At 35.7% G+C, this 16,466-nt stretch overlaps 1 protein-coding gene across 8 annotated transcripts in view; it reads right to left on the reverse strand.

Moving 5' to 3' along the window:
• The window catches only part of PPP3CB (protein phosphatase 3 catalytic subunit beta), a 51,530-nt gene that overhangs the window by 23,596 nt on the left and 11,468 nt on the right, over window positions 1-16,466 (reverse strand). For 7 of the 8 annotated variants that reach the window (XR_015183525.1, XR_015183524.1, XM_086466418.1 and 4 more), the window contains exons 2-9: window positions 15,843-16,043; window positions 13,700-13,824; window positions 10,909-11,020; window positions 9,896-10,041; window positions 3,574-3,713; window positions 3,392-3,469; window positions 3,199-3,293; window positions 1,526-1,651 (exon numbers count right to left, since the gene is read on the reverse strand). Coding sequence is in view for 6 of the 8 variants with exons in the window: in XM_086466418.1 (XP_086322544.1) it covers window positions 1,526-1,651; window positions 3,199-3,293; window positions 3,392-3,469; window positions 3,574-3,713; window positions 9,896-10,041; window positions 10,909-11,020; window positions 13,700-13,824; window positions 15,843-16,043 (1,023 nt within the window). In the remaining 2 variants the exon portion in view is untranslated. Of the gene's footprint in view, window positions 1-1,525; window positions 1,652-3,198; window positions 3,294-3,391; window positions 3,470-3,573; window positions 3,714-9,895; window positions 10,042-10,908; window positions 11,021-12,351; window positions 12,563-13,699; window positions 13,825-15,842; window positions 16,044-16,466 lie in introns of those variants that run through there. The other variant, XM_086466420.1, reaches the window with a different exon arrangement.

The raw sequence follows: 16,466 nt of genomic DNA on the forward strand, positions 1-16,466 counted from the left end.
ATAGTGGACACACAAAATGTCTCAAAAAGCTTATATTTTCTTTCTTCAGGAATCTTCCTATTCTGCCACTCAATCTTTCCTATGTATATCAGACTCTTTCTTAAAACAGTCAAACTTCTCCTCCCCCCAGAGTGTTCAGAAACCTATTCCAGAAGTTCAGTCAGATGATTAAACATCCTGTAAATTGCTGTGTACATTTATTCATTACTAATTCATACAATCCCTGTGTTATTTGGTATTCTTCTCCGTTCTTGAGAGAGAGTTACTCTCTGCTTTAACGAAAAAAAAATAACTCTGATTTTGATCTGTTCAATGCAGACCAGAAAATACTGACACTGTATGTTTCATCAAAAGTGAAAGCATATATTTATATATGCCATGATTCCAGCAGTCTTAAGCATACAGTGGGTCAATGAGCAACTTATTCAATAGTACTCGGGTGTCTTATTACCAGCATAATAACAAGAGCAAAATAAACAACATTTTCAACAGCAAAGGTTTGATATTATTTTCAGGTAAGAGATTAAAACAAAAAACTCCTTTCAAATGTCAGGCCCCACCATTTAAAAATTAAAAAAAAAAAAAAACGTGGAGTGGGTTAACCACACGAAAAAGCATCCACAATATTTGCATTTAACTTCTCACTAAAGACAATATAAACAAATCTAGAACCCTAGGTTTATATGACTGTAAATATATCATCTCAAGGATACTTTTTCAAGAAATTTAAAGAGCTTTCCAGATCTCTATTATAAAAAGAGCAGTTTCTGTCATGGAAGGATTTTAAACAGACCCAAATAGCCTCTAACCTCATTGCTTTTTAACTGAAGACTACTTGGAGCCTCAGTGACCTAGATTCAGAGTTATCAACTCTAGAGGGGAAAGGAGGGGGGGAAGCTGTGCTAAATTATCTTTTTTAGAAGAAAAATGATAACTGAAAAAGTTATCTTTAATGAAGGTCAATCTGCTCTAACTATATAGAAAAGTCACAATTTTACATGAACATCTCAACATAGTTTATACCTGTAACTATACAAGATTAACGACATAGATAACCTAGCATTTTGTAGAATATGAACAATTTTCATATTGACTTCAAATGCAGTTCAAAGATACTTCTTAACAATGCAGGTATACACCCTCAATGGAAATTATAACTTCTGTTAACACCTCTGCTTTATTAGATGCAGTTTTAACTATCTTGACTGAAATGGGTGAAGAAAACAACCAAAACCCATAGAACAATTCGTATTTCAGTCTATCCTTTCTCAGAAAGGGCATTTTCACATGCCTTAAACTCCCTCCAAATCAGTTTAACAACTTCACCAAATCTTCTACCTGATAAAGACAAATGCAGATACCCATTTGCACAAAAATGATGCAATTAGTCTCTCATTGGTAAGTATTTTTATTAAAAGTTTAAAAATTTAACTACTTTTTTTTTTTTTTTTTTTAATAAAAAGCTTCCCAGCATCAATCTGGGAGAAATGGGAAAGTTATTCACTGATGTGTAACTTTTGCCTACCTTTTTCTCCAACAAATGGCAAAGACCACGTGAAAACATCCATAAAATTTGGTAGCCAGTAAGGATGAGGAGAACAATTGAACTGACGAATATTCATCACATTGTTTTCATATTTTAATACAGCAGCTAAAATAAAATTCAGACATTTTAAAAAGAACGTTTAAAACTCGCAAGTACCACAAATGTAAAGTCACAGGCTTGTTTTAGCTCTATTCTACACTATAGACAAAATAACCCCAGAGCTACTCCATTCCCTTTCTTTCACATTATTTACAGGACAGATTTCTAACAGAGAACTTTGGATTTTTATTGCAGGTTATGGTACTGTTATATGTCAATGTAGTTCTGCACTAACCTATTATAGGTCTGTAATGAACAAAGATTTTAAAAGGCCCTGAAAAGGTGTAATTTCAGCAACTTCAACAAAATCCTAACTCAGAACAGCAGCATATCCAATATATCCAGATTCAGGTTTTATTCTTCATATGTGTATTTTCTCACATTGTAAGCCTGGAGTAAAACCATAGAAATCCAGAAGATCAGGGAGGAGGGGAAGAACAGAGAAACAAAACCAGAAAAACAGAAGCATTCTAAAGCTAAATAAGCGTTGATTGCATTTTTCCATACTTAGATTCGCATCACACTGGGAATAGCTGATGTGAAAAAGTGTTCTTAGAACACTTCATCACAGAGATGATGAAAAAATGTAATAAGCCATTTGAAGCTATTTTTATTTCTCCTTTTCTTTACGATCAGTGCAAATACAACAGCTCATCTTTTCCTCTATGCAGCTCTATACTTTTCCTCACATAAGTGGTACGGGACAGGGGGGGCCGGTTCTTTGGAGGTGGGTCGGAGAAAATGCAATGTATTTCATAGAAAAGAAGTCTTGGTTTCAAAGGAACACTATCTGAACATTTGGGGATTATTCACTCATCACATACTTGAAATGCCATACTTTAATGTCATACTTGAATTTCGTCAGGCTTTATTTTTAATTATTTCTGTTGTTAAACTTTGTTCTCACTATGAATAATATTAATTCACAGCTAAGCTCTTCTCTAATTCTGACTTGTAAATCTTTCTCTGCACTATTAAGTATGCTTCTGCTGTGCAATTTTATCTTAAGCAGACGATGGACAAAAATTAATTCCTTTTATTTTACACATCCCTAATAACATTTCCAATGGCGATCAGTATTTAGACCAGTACTTGCTCTTTCTTGATTTCCTATACATGGCCATTATGGCCCTCTACCATCATAATGAGATGCTCACATGCCATGATACACAACACAATCTACCTTAGGCATAGGCTGCTGATAATGCTTCCTCCCTTCCTTACTTAGTTCACAAATTAAAGACAACCAGGAGTGAAAATCACAGCACAGGAAAGCGTTGCCTGACTGGCAAACACCAGGTGATACATTCATAAGTACTAAGCAGCAACAACTTTTACAAAGGAAACATTTGCGCACACTTGTGCTTCAAGGTACTGTTATAGGAGATTGTCATTTATGTCACATGCTCTTCTTCATAATACAGCTTTTATTAATGGATTTTTTTTGGTCCTTTAATTCCTTACCTGGCAAAAAATCATTGATATTAGATGACTTATCTAGTAAGACATTTTTATTTTATTATTACATACAGTTACTAATAACAAGTTCTTACCTTTATTATTGTAGACATCCAGGTAGTTAGGTGCTGAAAAAATTGTTATTAATGACGGGAACCCTGTAGTTTGACTTTTCCTGTACATTCTGTAACTGCAAAACCAAACAGATTATTGTACATCTTACAGTAATAAGCAATTAATTTTTATTTTACATTGTGAATAATTTCTTGAATGACACAAAGTACTTACCCTGCATCTTGTGCTTCATGTGCTCTAATGATTGACAACAAATTATTATTCTGCAAAAATTCACAAACTGCTGGATAGCTGTGAAATAAAAATAACTATGAGTTGAAACAACTAAGAGAAATCCTCTCAAAATATGCAGGAGTCAGCATTAAAACATCAAATAGATCATAGCATACTCTCACCTATAAAAGTATGAGCATCCTCTGACCGTATTGTGACTGAAATGCTCTTGTGAATTTTCATTTCCAAAATCTTCTGAAGGATCTGACCACAGTAAGTCACACATTGGTCCAAATGCTGGAGGCTCTTTGAATCTATCTAACTGTTTGAGAAAAGGCAACAGCACAAAGACTCTTTGAATATTAAATCAGTAAGTGTTACACATTTGTTAAGCTACATATCCATCAATACCAAGCATTTTTAGAACAAATCCCAACCATATCAAAGAGAAGTAGTTTCTGTATATTTTTTTCCTCTCCTCCTCATGAAATAAGGCAGAGGCATGCCAAAAGAACCAAACCTGTTAAAAGCAATAAGATTTATTAGTTGTAAAAAGAAGGGAGATAAATTCCAGACTGATGGATATGTGTATACAAGGCCAAGTTACAGACAAGGAACAAAATGGTCCTTTTCATGCACATGCCATATCTACCAATCTGGAGACACTATCAGGAATTAGCAAAGAGAAACAGTTAAGAAAACAGGAATTATAAAAGAAAAGCACGAATAATTAGCACTGACTAGAAGAGACTAAATATATCATTAAAAAAAATCCCAAACAAAAAAAACCCTGAAACACCCGTCTCCATAATGGATTATTTAACAATGCAATGAAGACCTGACTAGCTTTGCTGTTTTAGACTTCTTTCATACAGGCTTTATTTCTCAGCTATAGCCCTGGTGTAATGGGCCATAAGCATTTTGGGAGATGTCTTCGTTTTCTTTTCTCTAGCTGCTTCTTTACAGATTTCTACTTGGAAACACCTGCTTTAGCAGCCTGCAACTTCCCTAGTAATCACAGTGAAAAGGGGCAGAGGTAAGGACAGCGCATTTGTTAACGTAAAAGGAAAATAACCCTGCTTAAGTAAGTAACAGTCAATCAATCTCTGATGTCCCAGAAATGAAATTAAGATAGCCCAGATTCAATGTAAAGTTTATTTGATCTTTATGTAGCTGGAGTTTGTTCACAAGATGATTTTATCCAAGAAATGTAGGAACAGTTCTTTGATGGACAGTGCATTTATCTCACTTTACCTCCCATACCAAAGAAGATGACTTTGATGGTACTAGAGAACACTTAACTCTTCATGACAGGTTCGAAGGGAGGTTTGGTGAACACCTGGTGAATTTGAGTCTAACGGTCCATAGGAATCCATTCAAATATGGAACCAGCAGTAGTGCCAAGCTCTCTCATGCCCTGGAAAATCAGAGCTCCCGAGGCTGCCACCTGTAACATAAGTGGAGAGGTCCAGATCTTTACAAATTCCTGCCAGACAATGGCAAGGCAGGTATTAACTGAAGTTGTTGTTGGGATTTATTATTAAAAATCCAGTGGTTTAACATTTCCCACACTGGATGATAAACCTGGTATGGAATATTTCTTCCAGATTGAAGAAGTCAGTCCATCAACTTCTGCAAGTACCTGAATTTCTGTAGATTAAACCATCAAGTTTCTAAACCTCCAGCAAGAAATTTGGGTCCAGAAGCTAACAGAAGCATTCGCATAAGGAAGATTCAACTGTTTGCCGATTGATGTTTCCTGCAATACAGAAGGCTGAAAGTCTAGAAAGCGTATCTAAAAAATTTTCTTGAGCTATTCTTCAAGGATTTTCCTTATGACTTTGGCCAAATGGACAGAGACATTATAAATAAAAAGTTTTGGTTGCTGCAAGCAATGCACCTCTCTCCCAAACTACTTTCTCATAGCACTGGAACAATGATGTACCCATTTCTTGAAGCAAGGAGGTCAGTTTGTAAAAAATAAATATACTTACACACACCCCCCCCCAAATTAGTGTCTCCTTCACTAGACAGTCTACCAACTGGCATGGTTCTCAAGACATCTCAAAATATAAGGAAATGTCACTGCAAACTACTCAACCGAGGTTCTAAATTTAAAATCAGAATAATCAATTTAAGGGTTTCTCTACATTGGAACAGCAAGAAAGTTAACAAAGGATGCAAGTCAATTCAAAACACTTGTTACCGATTAAATATTTCTGAATATGTCGCGATTATGGCAAAACGGAATCTCAATACAAACTAGCTTAACATGTTTCTAAATATCACAGAATCACAGCGTGGTAGGGCTTGGAAGGACCTCTGGAGATCATCTAGTCCAACCCCTCTGCTAAAGCACATTCACCTAGAGCAGGTCACACAGGAACATGTCCAGGTGGGTTTTCAGTATCTCCAGGGAAGGAGACTCCACAGCCTCCCTGGGCAGCCTGTTCCAGTGCTCTGCCATCCTTAATGTAAAGAAGTTTTTCCTCATGTTGAGGCAGAACTTCCTGTGCTCCAGCTTGTGCCCGTTGCCCCTTGTCCTGTCACTGGGCACCACGGAAAAGACTCTGGCCCCATCCTCTTGACACCTGCCCTTTAGATATTTCTAAGTGTTGACAAGGTCCCCTCTCAGTTTTCTCTTCTCCAGGCTAAAGAGCCCCAGCTCTCTCATCCTTCCCTTGTAAGAGAGATGCTTCAGTTCCCTGATCATCTTCATAGCCCTCTGCTGGACTCTCTTCAGTAGCTCCTTGTCTCTCGAACTGGGGAGCCCAGAACTGGACACAGTACCACAGATGTGGCCTCACCAGGGCAGAGTAGAGGGGGAGGATAACTTCCCTCGACCTGCTGGCCACACTCTCCTCAATGCACCCCAGGATGCCATTGGCCTTCTTGGCCACAAGGGCACATCACTGGCTAATGGTTAACTTGCTGTCCACCAGGACTCCCAGGTCCTTCTCCAAAGAACTGCTCTCCAGCAGGTCAACCCCCAATCTGTACTGGTGCATGGGGTTATTCCTCCCAAGGTGCAGGACCCTACACTTGCCCTTGCTGAACTTCATTAGGTTCCTCTCTGCCCAGCTCTCCAGCCTGTCCAGGTCTCACTGAATGGCAGCACAGCCTTCTGGTGGATCAGCTGCTCCTCCCAGTTTTGTATCATCAGCAAACCTGATGAGGGTGCAGTTTGTCCCTACGATTAAGGTAACTGAGAAAGACAATTTTATTCAAAAATAAGAATCACTGCAACTGGTGCTAAAACAGAAACAGGTAATGTATTTTTTAACACATACCGTAAGATATTTAAATTCAAACTAATTCCTAGGATTATGCAGTCAGGGCTACTAAACTGAAGTGCATCACACCCCCACATGGATGTTCAAATTCAGGAGCTGCAAAACCCTGGAGGTAGATCAGGGTACAGCAAATTAAAACTATTTTACTTTTGAGGTGAAAGACCTTCACAGAAGTTTCACATACTTGAAGATACAGACATCAGTTTTAATTAATCTGTCCTAATTTTCCTGAGAACTATCGCATAGTAAAGCCTTAAAAACAATGTGAAGTCCACTGAAGAGTGGCAGTCATCTTATACATTACTGAAGTAAAGGAAATTTCAGTAGACCACAAAGGATGCAAGGTATTACAAAGACAGATTTCCAGTAGTGCTCCCATATATTTCAAGTCACTTGGCTGATCAAGCCTTATCACCAAGAACTAAATGAAAGAATGACTGTCTGTTGTAAATGAGGAAGAAAATTTCATTTCTCTTCTTTAAATTAAAACTCACCATAATCTTATCTGGACACCTCCCTCCTTATCAATCACTAGGCCTAAAATCACAATTCCTGGCATTTTGTTTCAGTAGAAGTCTTGCCAGTGTAAATGAAATCAACTAAATAGCATCTCTAAGTTGGTGCACATGTGTCTGAAAAAGACACTCTTACCAACACAATCAGAACATTTGTGTAAACGAATGGAGAATAAAAATCAGACTACTGCAAGTTTCACAAACTTCCATTTTCCCAGAAATAAGAAGCACTTGCAGCAATCTGTCTGGTTAGGCTTTACTGTCATAGCTGCTATGATAGCTGTCATCTACTGGCAATAAGTTTATGCCAATAAAAATAATAATTTATGTAATCACCTTCCTGAACATCAAAAATACTGACAACAGTCTTCAGCCAGAAGAAATTGCATCTGCACAGGATTTTTCTTTTTTTCTTAAGTGATTCCTACACTGTTTATAGAGCTGTGATTTCCCTTCTTATGCTAGATGATTATGCCTACACATTTGCAGAGAAAACCCCTCCTTAATAAGAACATCTGATAATAAACAAGAAGGCTTGTAATATTATACAATTGTCTCCACTGTTTACAGAAGTCATTTCACATACCACACTTGTACCACAAGTATATTTTCCTAGATATAGAAGAACATTTCACATCACCCATTTAATTTAAATAGATTTACAGTATCAGTGGATGCCAAGATCTAATGCAGCTATTGAAGTTGCTGCCAACCCATGAATAGTGCCTTTTCCAAGCTACCAGATGATTCCCGAAAAAAACCCAAACAAAAAAGGTGCAAAGAACAGTTCTAATAACACTGCCTTACATTTATAAACGTGGCTTCCATCAGAAGCAATACACAATGCAGATTTTCATACATACACACACGTATATAAACACACAAGTTTATAAACTTATTTCATCCTAATGTAGCCTTGAGCATTACAGAAACACATATGAAAGTACAGGCCAAGATGACAGAATTACCTTTTAATTAAATTTACTTGACACTTTGAAACCTGATTAGCTGCAAGACTGAGAATAAAAGAAAAATGAATCACAATCCTATTATGACAGTGGCTTTCCAAAGTGTTTTTCCAGACTATGCTTCCTTTACACTATTTTCCAACAAGCTTTGACCATGTTTCTTTTCATCTGTAACGTGAGAAGTGTTAAGGCCTCGTCAGAATGGCACCATTTACTCACTTTGCTTTCTTACTTCTCTTTCTCTGCACAATGCATATAGATTTCTGTACACGTCAGTATTTGCTCCAAAAAAGCAACGTGCCTCAGTACATTTTCCCACTTACACCACTGAGCTTGCAAATATGCTTCCTCTCTATTTCTACCATTTTCTTCTCTTCTCACATCATTCTGCTTGGCAGTGTAAAATCTGTAAGTGAAATAAGCTGACATTCCAGCCTCTGAAATAGTCCAGTCAGTACAAAAAAAAATGTGGTGAATTCAGAAATGAGATACAACTGGACAGCAGCTTATAAATCTGAGGAGAGGGAGAAGTAAAAAAGAAAAATGGAGCACAAGTAAAGGAGAAAATGCTAAGAAAATGAGAAACACAATAAATGAAGACAAAAGACAAAATGGGCCATCAATATTTTTATACTATAAAACCAAATTAGGAACATAGCTTTTCCTTCTCTCTGATATCTAGATCTTTTTTTAATAGGTCCCCACATACCTTTCTCCACATGTGGATAAACAACTTTTTTCTTCCATCCTTACCTATAATCGCAAAGCTTTCTTCGAACCACCTATTTATATTTTAAGTTGAAATCAACTACACTTGAACTGTTACTAATCATAACAGAAATGGTTTTGATTTCCTAATACAGCACTCAAGATGTCAGCTAAGTTAACTAAAATAAGTCAAAAAGCTGTATGTAAAAAGGAAAACAACTGAGTTTGAAAATTCCCATCTGATACAATCTTCACCTGATATCAGCAGTCCATACAAGTTGAAACCAAATTATTAGAACAGACACCTCGTCATCAGTCTCCTTCCCTTTAAATTGCACACCACTATTTAGTGTTTCCATTGTATATTTTTAAAAACTTTTTTCATTCTTATCAATATACTGAGCACATTTACCACAGTGTGAAGCACTCCATAGCTGTTACGCAAATGCCTACCAAATTTGGCATTTTAAATAGCAATCTGAATCTGAATTTCTATTAAATACTGCAATTGCACATTCTTTCAAAACCAAAATCCACCTGATGAAGAGGTAAAAAAAACAAAACCGTTTTCAAAGAAATATAAGAATAACTGAAATACGACGTTTGACATACCAAACAATTTTAAGACTACAATTAACTTCTATGAGTTTTGTCCTGAAAGCCATGAGAACGCTAGCTCTTACCTAGAAAGAAATACAAAGCATCACTTCGATTGGATATGAAGCTCTTTACAGGTACTACCTGTCTCAGGAAACTATGTGGAGTTTCGAGGGGTTTTGTTCGTGTGTGTTTTGTAACAGTCCCAGCTGTCCCAATGAGATCTACTAATGGAAAATGCACTAGATAATCCAAGAGTTTTTAATTATGATACTGCTTAGCTTACATTTCAGTTCCTGATTTACACCTCCAAAAGAGACAAGAACAGAAAACAATATAATGACAATTTCACAAACATGCCTCTGTATAGTGTAACATAAATATTTCTATTTCCACTTATTTTCAAATACACAAAATACTCACTCTCCTAATGTCATCTAGTGTATTAATTTCTGGTGAAAGTCCACCATGAACACAAAGAAACTGTTGATTTAAGAGAGCAGCAAGAGGGAGACAATCAAAGGCTTCCATACAAGCATCATAGACTCTTTCTGAGTACTTTATTTTACCTGCAGGAAAGAAAATATAAAACATTACGAAATCCATATTAGACAGAAGTAATCTAATAGATCATAATTATAAGAGCAAACCTCAAAGTGAATGCTTAAAAAAACCCCAAAGCAATGAATATTTTGGGGTTTAAATGAGCTTTTCCAAACACCACAACAGCAAGCACATTTCTAAGACACATTATCTTCCAGACCTATAAACTTTTTAAAATTTCTTCTTCTGTTATCTCAAGTGTGGAGAAACTACTTTTGTTGTCAAAAAAGAAAAATCACACACAAAACACTTTTGTGTTATACAATTATACAGCATACTTCAGTGTAAAATACTACTGAGAAGTCTGTGATTTCTCATTTACAGTGAACAGCTAAGAACTGCTTATAGATTATATCACTTTTACCTATATCAAAGAGCGTTTTATCAGGGCAAATGACCCACTTATCACTGGATCAATACTTACACAAGTCTCCAAATGGAGGAGCAGCTTAAATCACCAAAGAGTATAGGTGAAATCAGTTCCCCAAATGGAAAAAATTACTCAGTGTTTTTTGGGTTTTCTTGCTAGCTTCACAACGCTGCTCGGCAAGTTACTTTGCACTCCTGATTATAACCAAGGCAACAACATAACCTTTTTCTCCAAGATTTTAAAATCAGGATTGATACATCAAAATTTACTCCCTAACTTATCTTTACAGACAGCAGTCTTCTACATAACTTGCACTCCAATACCACACTTAACTGCAAGCAAATCTACAGAAGTCAATGGGGCCCCCAAATGTTTGCAAGACAAACATCTCTCAAGCAAAATGACAGGCTGTAGATCAGCAGGTTGGAAGTAAGCTAATTTTACATTCTTAGACAGTACTTACATTCTTGCTTAAAGGTAAAATACTCTGTTAGGTGTCTGCATTCATGGTTGCCTCTCAAAAGAAATAACGTACTTGGGTAGAGAATTTTCAGGACCCATAAGTACAGCACACACTGTTGAAAAACAAAGATATCCAGCAAAATACACCAGTTTATAAGAACTTTAAAAATTACGACTGAGAAACATTGAGTAAGAATATTAACAGCTTCAAAAGCAAGTATAGCTTGACGTGCCATTTTAAAATACAGCACTACTTCCCCAAGTCCAGTTCTGAACACGAGTTACGCAAATCGCTTATTACTTTTCTTAAGAACAGCCACACAGAATGCTGAAAAAAATATTTATATTTACGGGACACCCAATAATAAAATTAACTGAGCAGAATTATACTGCAGAACATTTTCATCTAGACAAATAATGTATGTGTTTGTGCCTAAAATCTGACTTTATGATATGATTCTAAACACTGGCATAAGAAAGAAAGTAGATATTTATTAATAGAGAGTGAAGAAAAAAATTCCACAAAACTATTTACATCAAAGCAAGTCAGCTATATCATTTGGAGATGCTTTTTAAACGAAGAATGGATGAAGTACACTTTTTTTTTTCCCCCCTAAACTGGGAAAGCTGATTGTTTATTCAGTGTTCAAGCAGCAAATTCAAGGAATTACAGTAAGTTTCCACATATCATTATTGCAACATTGGCAGCAAACAGACTTGAGGACAGAGCTACAGAACATGCACAATTTTTTCAGTTTAGAGTCTGTTACCAGTCTTGAATACCCAAAATGCATTTCTTAAATTTCAAATCTGATTCTTGTATTTTTAACTGAGCACAGGAATCTCAAAGTCACTTGCAAGTTGTTATTACTATTGTTAATCAATATGAGTCCCTGAAGCTATCATTCTTCAAAGTTATTTTGCACAGAATACTAAGCGCATTCAAGGCCAGGTTGGGTGGGGCTTTGAGCAACCTGGTCTAGTGGAAAGTGTTTCTGCCCATTCCAGTACAGAAAAGAAGAATTTGCACACACTTATGTGAATGACATCATCTTGATCCCAGCAGGTTTTGTTATATGCAATATAGCAGCATTAATTATTTTTCCTATTAGAAGTGATGACTTTTTTTTATTGGAGATGGATTACTACTAAAATACTAATGCAATTAAAGATGTTTCAAGACAGACTGATTAAAAATTTATTAGTGAAAAAAATTTCATTGTTTGTACATTTTTAGAAAATTTCACCTTCACTTTTCTGTGAAAAGTCAAATATTTCACCAAAAGCATACTACATTTCCAATCACTAAGAAAGAATCTGAAGTAACCATATAGGAAAACTCCTGGAGGTCAACTTAAACTTCCTAAATGTTAATCAAGGCAAAAGCTTTGGTAGGAAAAATTTTAAGGTTAAAATGGAGAACAAATGGCTGATTTTCACGTACCACTTTTTTCTTTCTCATTAGGACCACAAAGCATAACCCCACCTTCATACACTTGCAGCAATTCGACTTCATTCAGATAATCTGCCATGTACTTCACTGATGTTCCAACAGCCACTCAGAGCCAAAAAGAGCAGATTATCTCAATGAGGAAAGACAAGTCTTAAGAACACTGGAGTGGTTTTCAAGAGTATATTTAGCATATACTTACAGATACTTAGCATGCCAAATATTATATTAAAAATTAAATTAAAATCATATAAAGAAAAAAATTGAGTCTGTTCTTATTAATATATTCAAGAAGATCTATTGTTCAGAATTTTTTGTAAGGGTAATCGTTGAAAAGCTTTTATATCATGTTTTGATATATTAACACCTAGTGTTGCTACGTACATGTCCTTTTCAAGGACAACTACATTATTTGTAATCATCAAGAACAGCATAGGGGGATCAAATTAATAAATAAGGTATGCCTGTTGAAAGTTTTCCTTATAAATTACTTTGAGGTAATCACTCTTTCTGCATCTCCTGTTTGTCTACCACCCCTAACAACCCCAAAAGGCCCTGCGCATGCCCTTCACATGTTAACTGAACAGCATAATTTTAATACAGAAATGAAGCATCGTACATCATGACTTGCAAAATACTATTTCAAATGGTATGCCACTCCATTAGATTTGGTACCTATGAAGAGATCTCAAGCTGAGGCATTTCCCAAGCTGGCTCCAGAAGAACATTTAACTTAAAAATCATAGCTCTGAAACTAATTGATACGAGTAAGTGAATATCACTGGAATGTAGCATACTTAATAAACATGCTGAAAATTAAAAAATTATTTTAATTCAAAATACCTGAAAAATTAATGGCAGAAATACAGGTCATCCATAGGGAACATCTGTAATTGCCCTCAGAATTTTAGTAAAGAAAAATATTAATAATTATTAAAAAACATTTGATAAGTAAAATGAATCTACTTTATACAGATAAACAGCTATAATAAATTAAAAGACCTTGCAGTCATGACTCACCTGTTCTCCAAAAACATACAAACACACCTTCCTACATATTACCAGAGAAGCAGGATTATGTATAACAATGCTATAGAACACAACTTTTAAAAAACTAACTAAAGAAAGAGGCGGAAAAAAGGAGTAAGTCTGGAGACTTCAACAGGACAGTCCAAACGGCTAGTCAATATCCTCCTGGAAACAGGCCTTTGTCACAGGAGAAAGCACAGCAAGGAAGAACACATTCACATGTTAAAGCAGACCTAAAATTTAACTTTAAAACCTCTGTGAAAGTGTGCTTATAGAAAAATTTAGGACAAAACAGATTAATATATTCCGTTACCTCTATACTAAAATAACCTCTGTCTACATAGTCACCGAGGAAGAGGTATCTTGTGTTAGCAGGTGATCCTCCCACTTCAAACAGCTTCATTAGATCAAAGAACTGGCCATGAATATCACCACACACTGCAAGCAAAAATTTTGTTCAAATTAATTTAAAAAAAATCTAACAGAATAGTCACTAAGTTATACTTAAGTAAACAGACACAAAGTACTTCTAAATAAGAGGAAAGGCAGGTATAAAGCAGGAATAACAGAAATTTTCGCAGCTTCCCTCTTTGCTTTTCATTAAGATGCTGTCCTCGCTACCTGTGACAATGCTGATGATAGCCCTATTGGAGTCTAGCAGATTGTAGAATGTTTTTCAAACACAGTTAATGCACTGAGCATTAAGGTCTTTGCTGTGTCCACCTGGGGTTGAAAAAAGCGGGGAGTATGCTTTTTTCCCTACCATTATATCTTCTCTTTGCTCAGTTACTTTTCTCCTTCAAATACCACGTTCACTATTTCAACAGTGAATTTTTCTTTTGTTTTTAGCACACGAGACAGGACAAGACCAGTGGTCAGCAACCCAAGGCAGAAGTGCCAAAGCTAGCAGATAGGAAGACTCTGAAGAGCATACAGCAAAGCCAGGTTATCTCACATTAAAAAAAAAATAGAAAAATAAAAAAATGCATGGAAGAGATAACTGCTCCTAACTATTCCCACAGGAGTTCCCAGCTCCACAGAAGTCAGGAGCTGCCTTCTCGTTTCTGCACAAGGTATTGCTGATAACAATTAACAGGAATTTGAGAGTCTACGCCTTCCGTTGATGCAAAACGTCACTGATCAACTGATGAATAGCATCTTCCGACTTCTCAGAGTTTATCAGTAATTTTTTTTGGGGGAAAAAAGTTGTTCTAATTTTGGAAAGAAATATTGGACATGGCACACCACACTTTAAAGGTTGTTACTCCCTTGGAGCAGACCATTTGTCATCATGACCTACAAATATTAAACTAAATAGAATGTGTCCTCTTTTATGTCACTTTTCTTAAGATTTCTACTCAAATACTGCAAGAACTTTCCTTCTTTTTCAGATGCCAATATACTAGTAGCTCTGGGTAACTACCTGAATAAACAGAAATCTAGAAATTCTACACATATGGACAACACTGCAGTTTTGAGCTTTATCTGGAGCTTCAAAAGACTCCGAGTTCAGACAGTCACTTAGTTTCATTCTTTTTTTTAAAAAAAAAAGTCAATAATAACGATGTACTGTTTAAATGTTTTCATTTACCCGATAGTAACAAATTAAAGCAAGCTGATGCCCTAAAAGAAGCTTTTCAGACACTAATTTTATATAGGTCTATTTAGAAGAAAACACATTCAAATGAAAGAAAATCTGATTTGAAGACAAAAACCAAATCTTTCATTATCATAAATAACACATACGCAACATGAACTATTTTCTGTGAGTCAGGATTTTTTATAAGTAAAATTACTAAAGGACACCAAATCTACCTTTCACCAGGTCAATCAGAAATAGAACTAGTCAAATGATAAAAATACTCCAAAAAACTTTAAGAGTCAGTTTTGTATCCCAGTGGATCTGGTCCAAACACGTTAAAGACGCTAAAACAATTTTTCAACACTTTCCAGTGCTACTATGCTTACAAGAACATGGTTTTACACGCAGTTGTCAGTCTCAAGTACAGAGGAACTATAAAGGTGTATTTTTCACTCAGAACTACAGTTCACAGTATTTGCTTCAAACCACAGCAATTAGCTTCTCTTCACGTATTTAGATTTCAGGATAATTCTTAGTTCATTTTTCTATTCCAGGTAGATGTCTTTATTCCGACTTACAACACTGGAGAAATTAGAAATCCATAACTCATCACCATTTAACTACTTTCTATTTTGTCATTTTAATACCAATCATACTATCTTTTCCCAATAGGTTTAATGCCTTCATTTTGCAAAATAATGTGCAGCCTATTTTTTCAGACCATTTGAGTACTCTTAAGCAAATTCAGTAGAGGGATAATTCAATAAGACTACACAGAAATTTTATTTTAGCAATTTTAAGACAAACTACTACTGAAAAATTCATCCGGCTTTTTTCAAATTTAATTATGAGTGAAATTATCTAGAAATATTACCTGTAATTGGAGCTTCAACTTCTATCATAGTTTTTTCCCTGCGTAATATTGCAGCACCCTCATTGATGATTCTAAGTGCAATTTCTTCATCTACTCGACCTTCTTTTATCAAGTGGTTCTTCAAAATATCAACCCTTGGTCTTCCATCTGTGTCAAACACTTCTTCAGACGTCAAGCGATGTGTTGGTGGAAAAGGGACAGCTAAAATTTAAAAAGAATAAACAGTAGTTGCAACAATGCTAATTTAAAAACATTCTCCATCTAGGATTGGATCTATCATGGCATAGCTGCTATCTAAAAAGCAAATTTGTCTTTCAATCAACTTGGTGACATCATTAAAAGATTGATGGAATAGTGCTATCTCTGTATGTATTTTAACAAACTAACATCTATAATGTGCACAACAATATGTATATCATTTGGAAGAGTCAAAAGTGCCATTCTCTGAAGGACTCAATAAGTATTGGGAACGCAGGAGATCCATTTAATATCCACTCAGACTTGCATAATCAAATCCTTAAAAAGGAAAAAACCCACCAACAACCCCAAAAAACCCACCAAACCAAATCCAAAGTTAGCAAGGAAAGGATACAATACTGTTTAAAGGACTACAAATAAAAGGAG

This window comes from Leptosomus discolor, chromosome 6 (genome assembly GCF_034619465.1).
Source record: "Leptosomus discolor isolate bLepDis1 chromosome 6, bLepDis1.hap2, whole genome shotgun sequence".
Classification (NCBI taxonomy): Eukaryota; Metazoa; Chordata; class Aves; order Leptosomiformes; family Leptosomidae; genus Leptosomus; species Leptosomus discolor.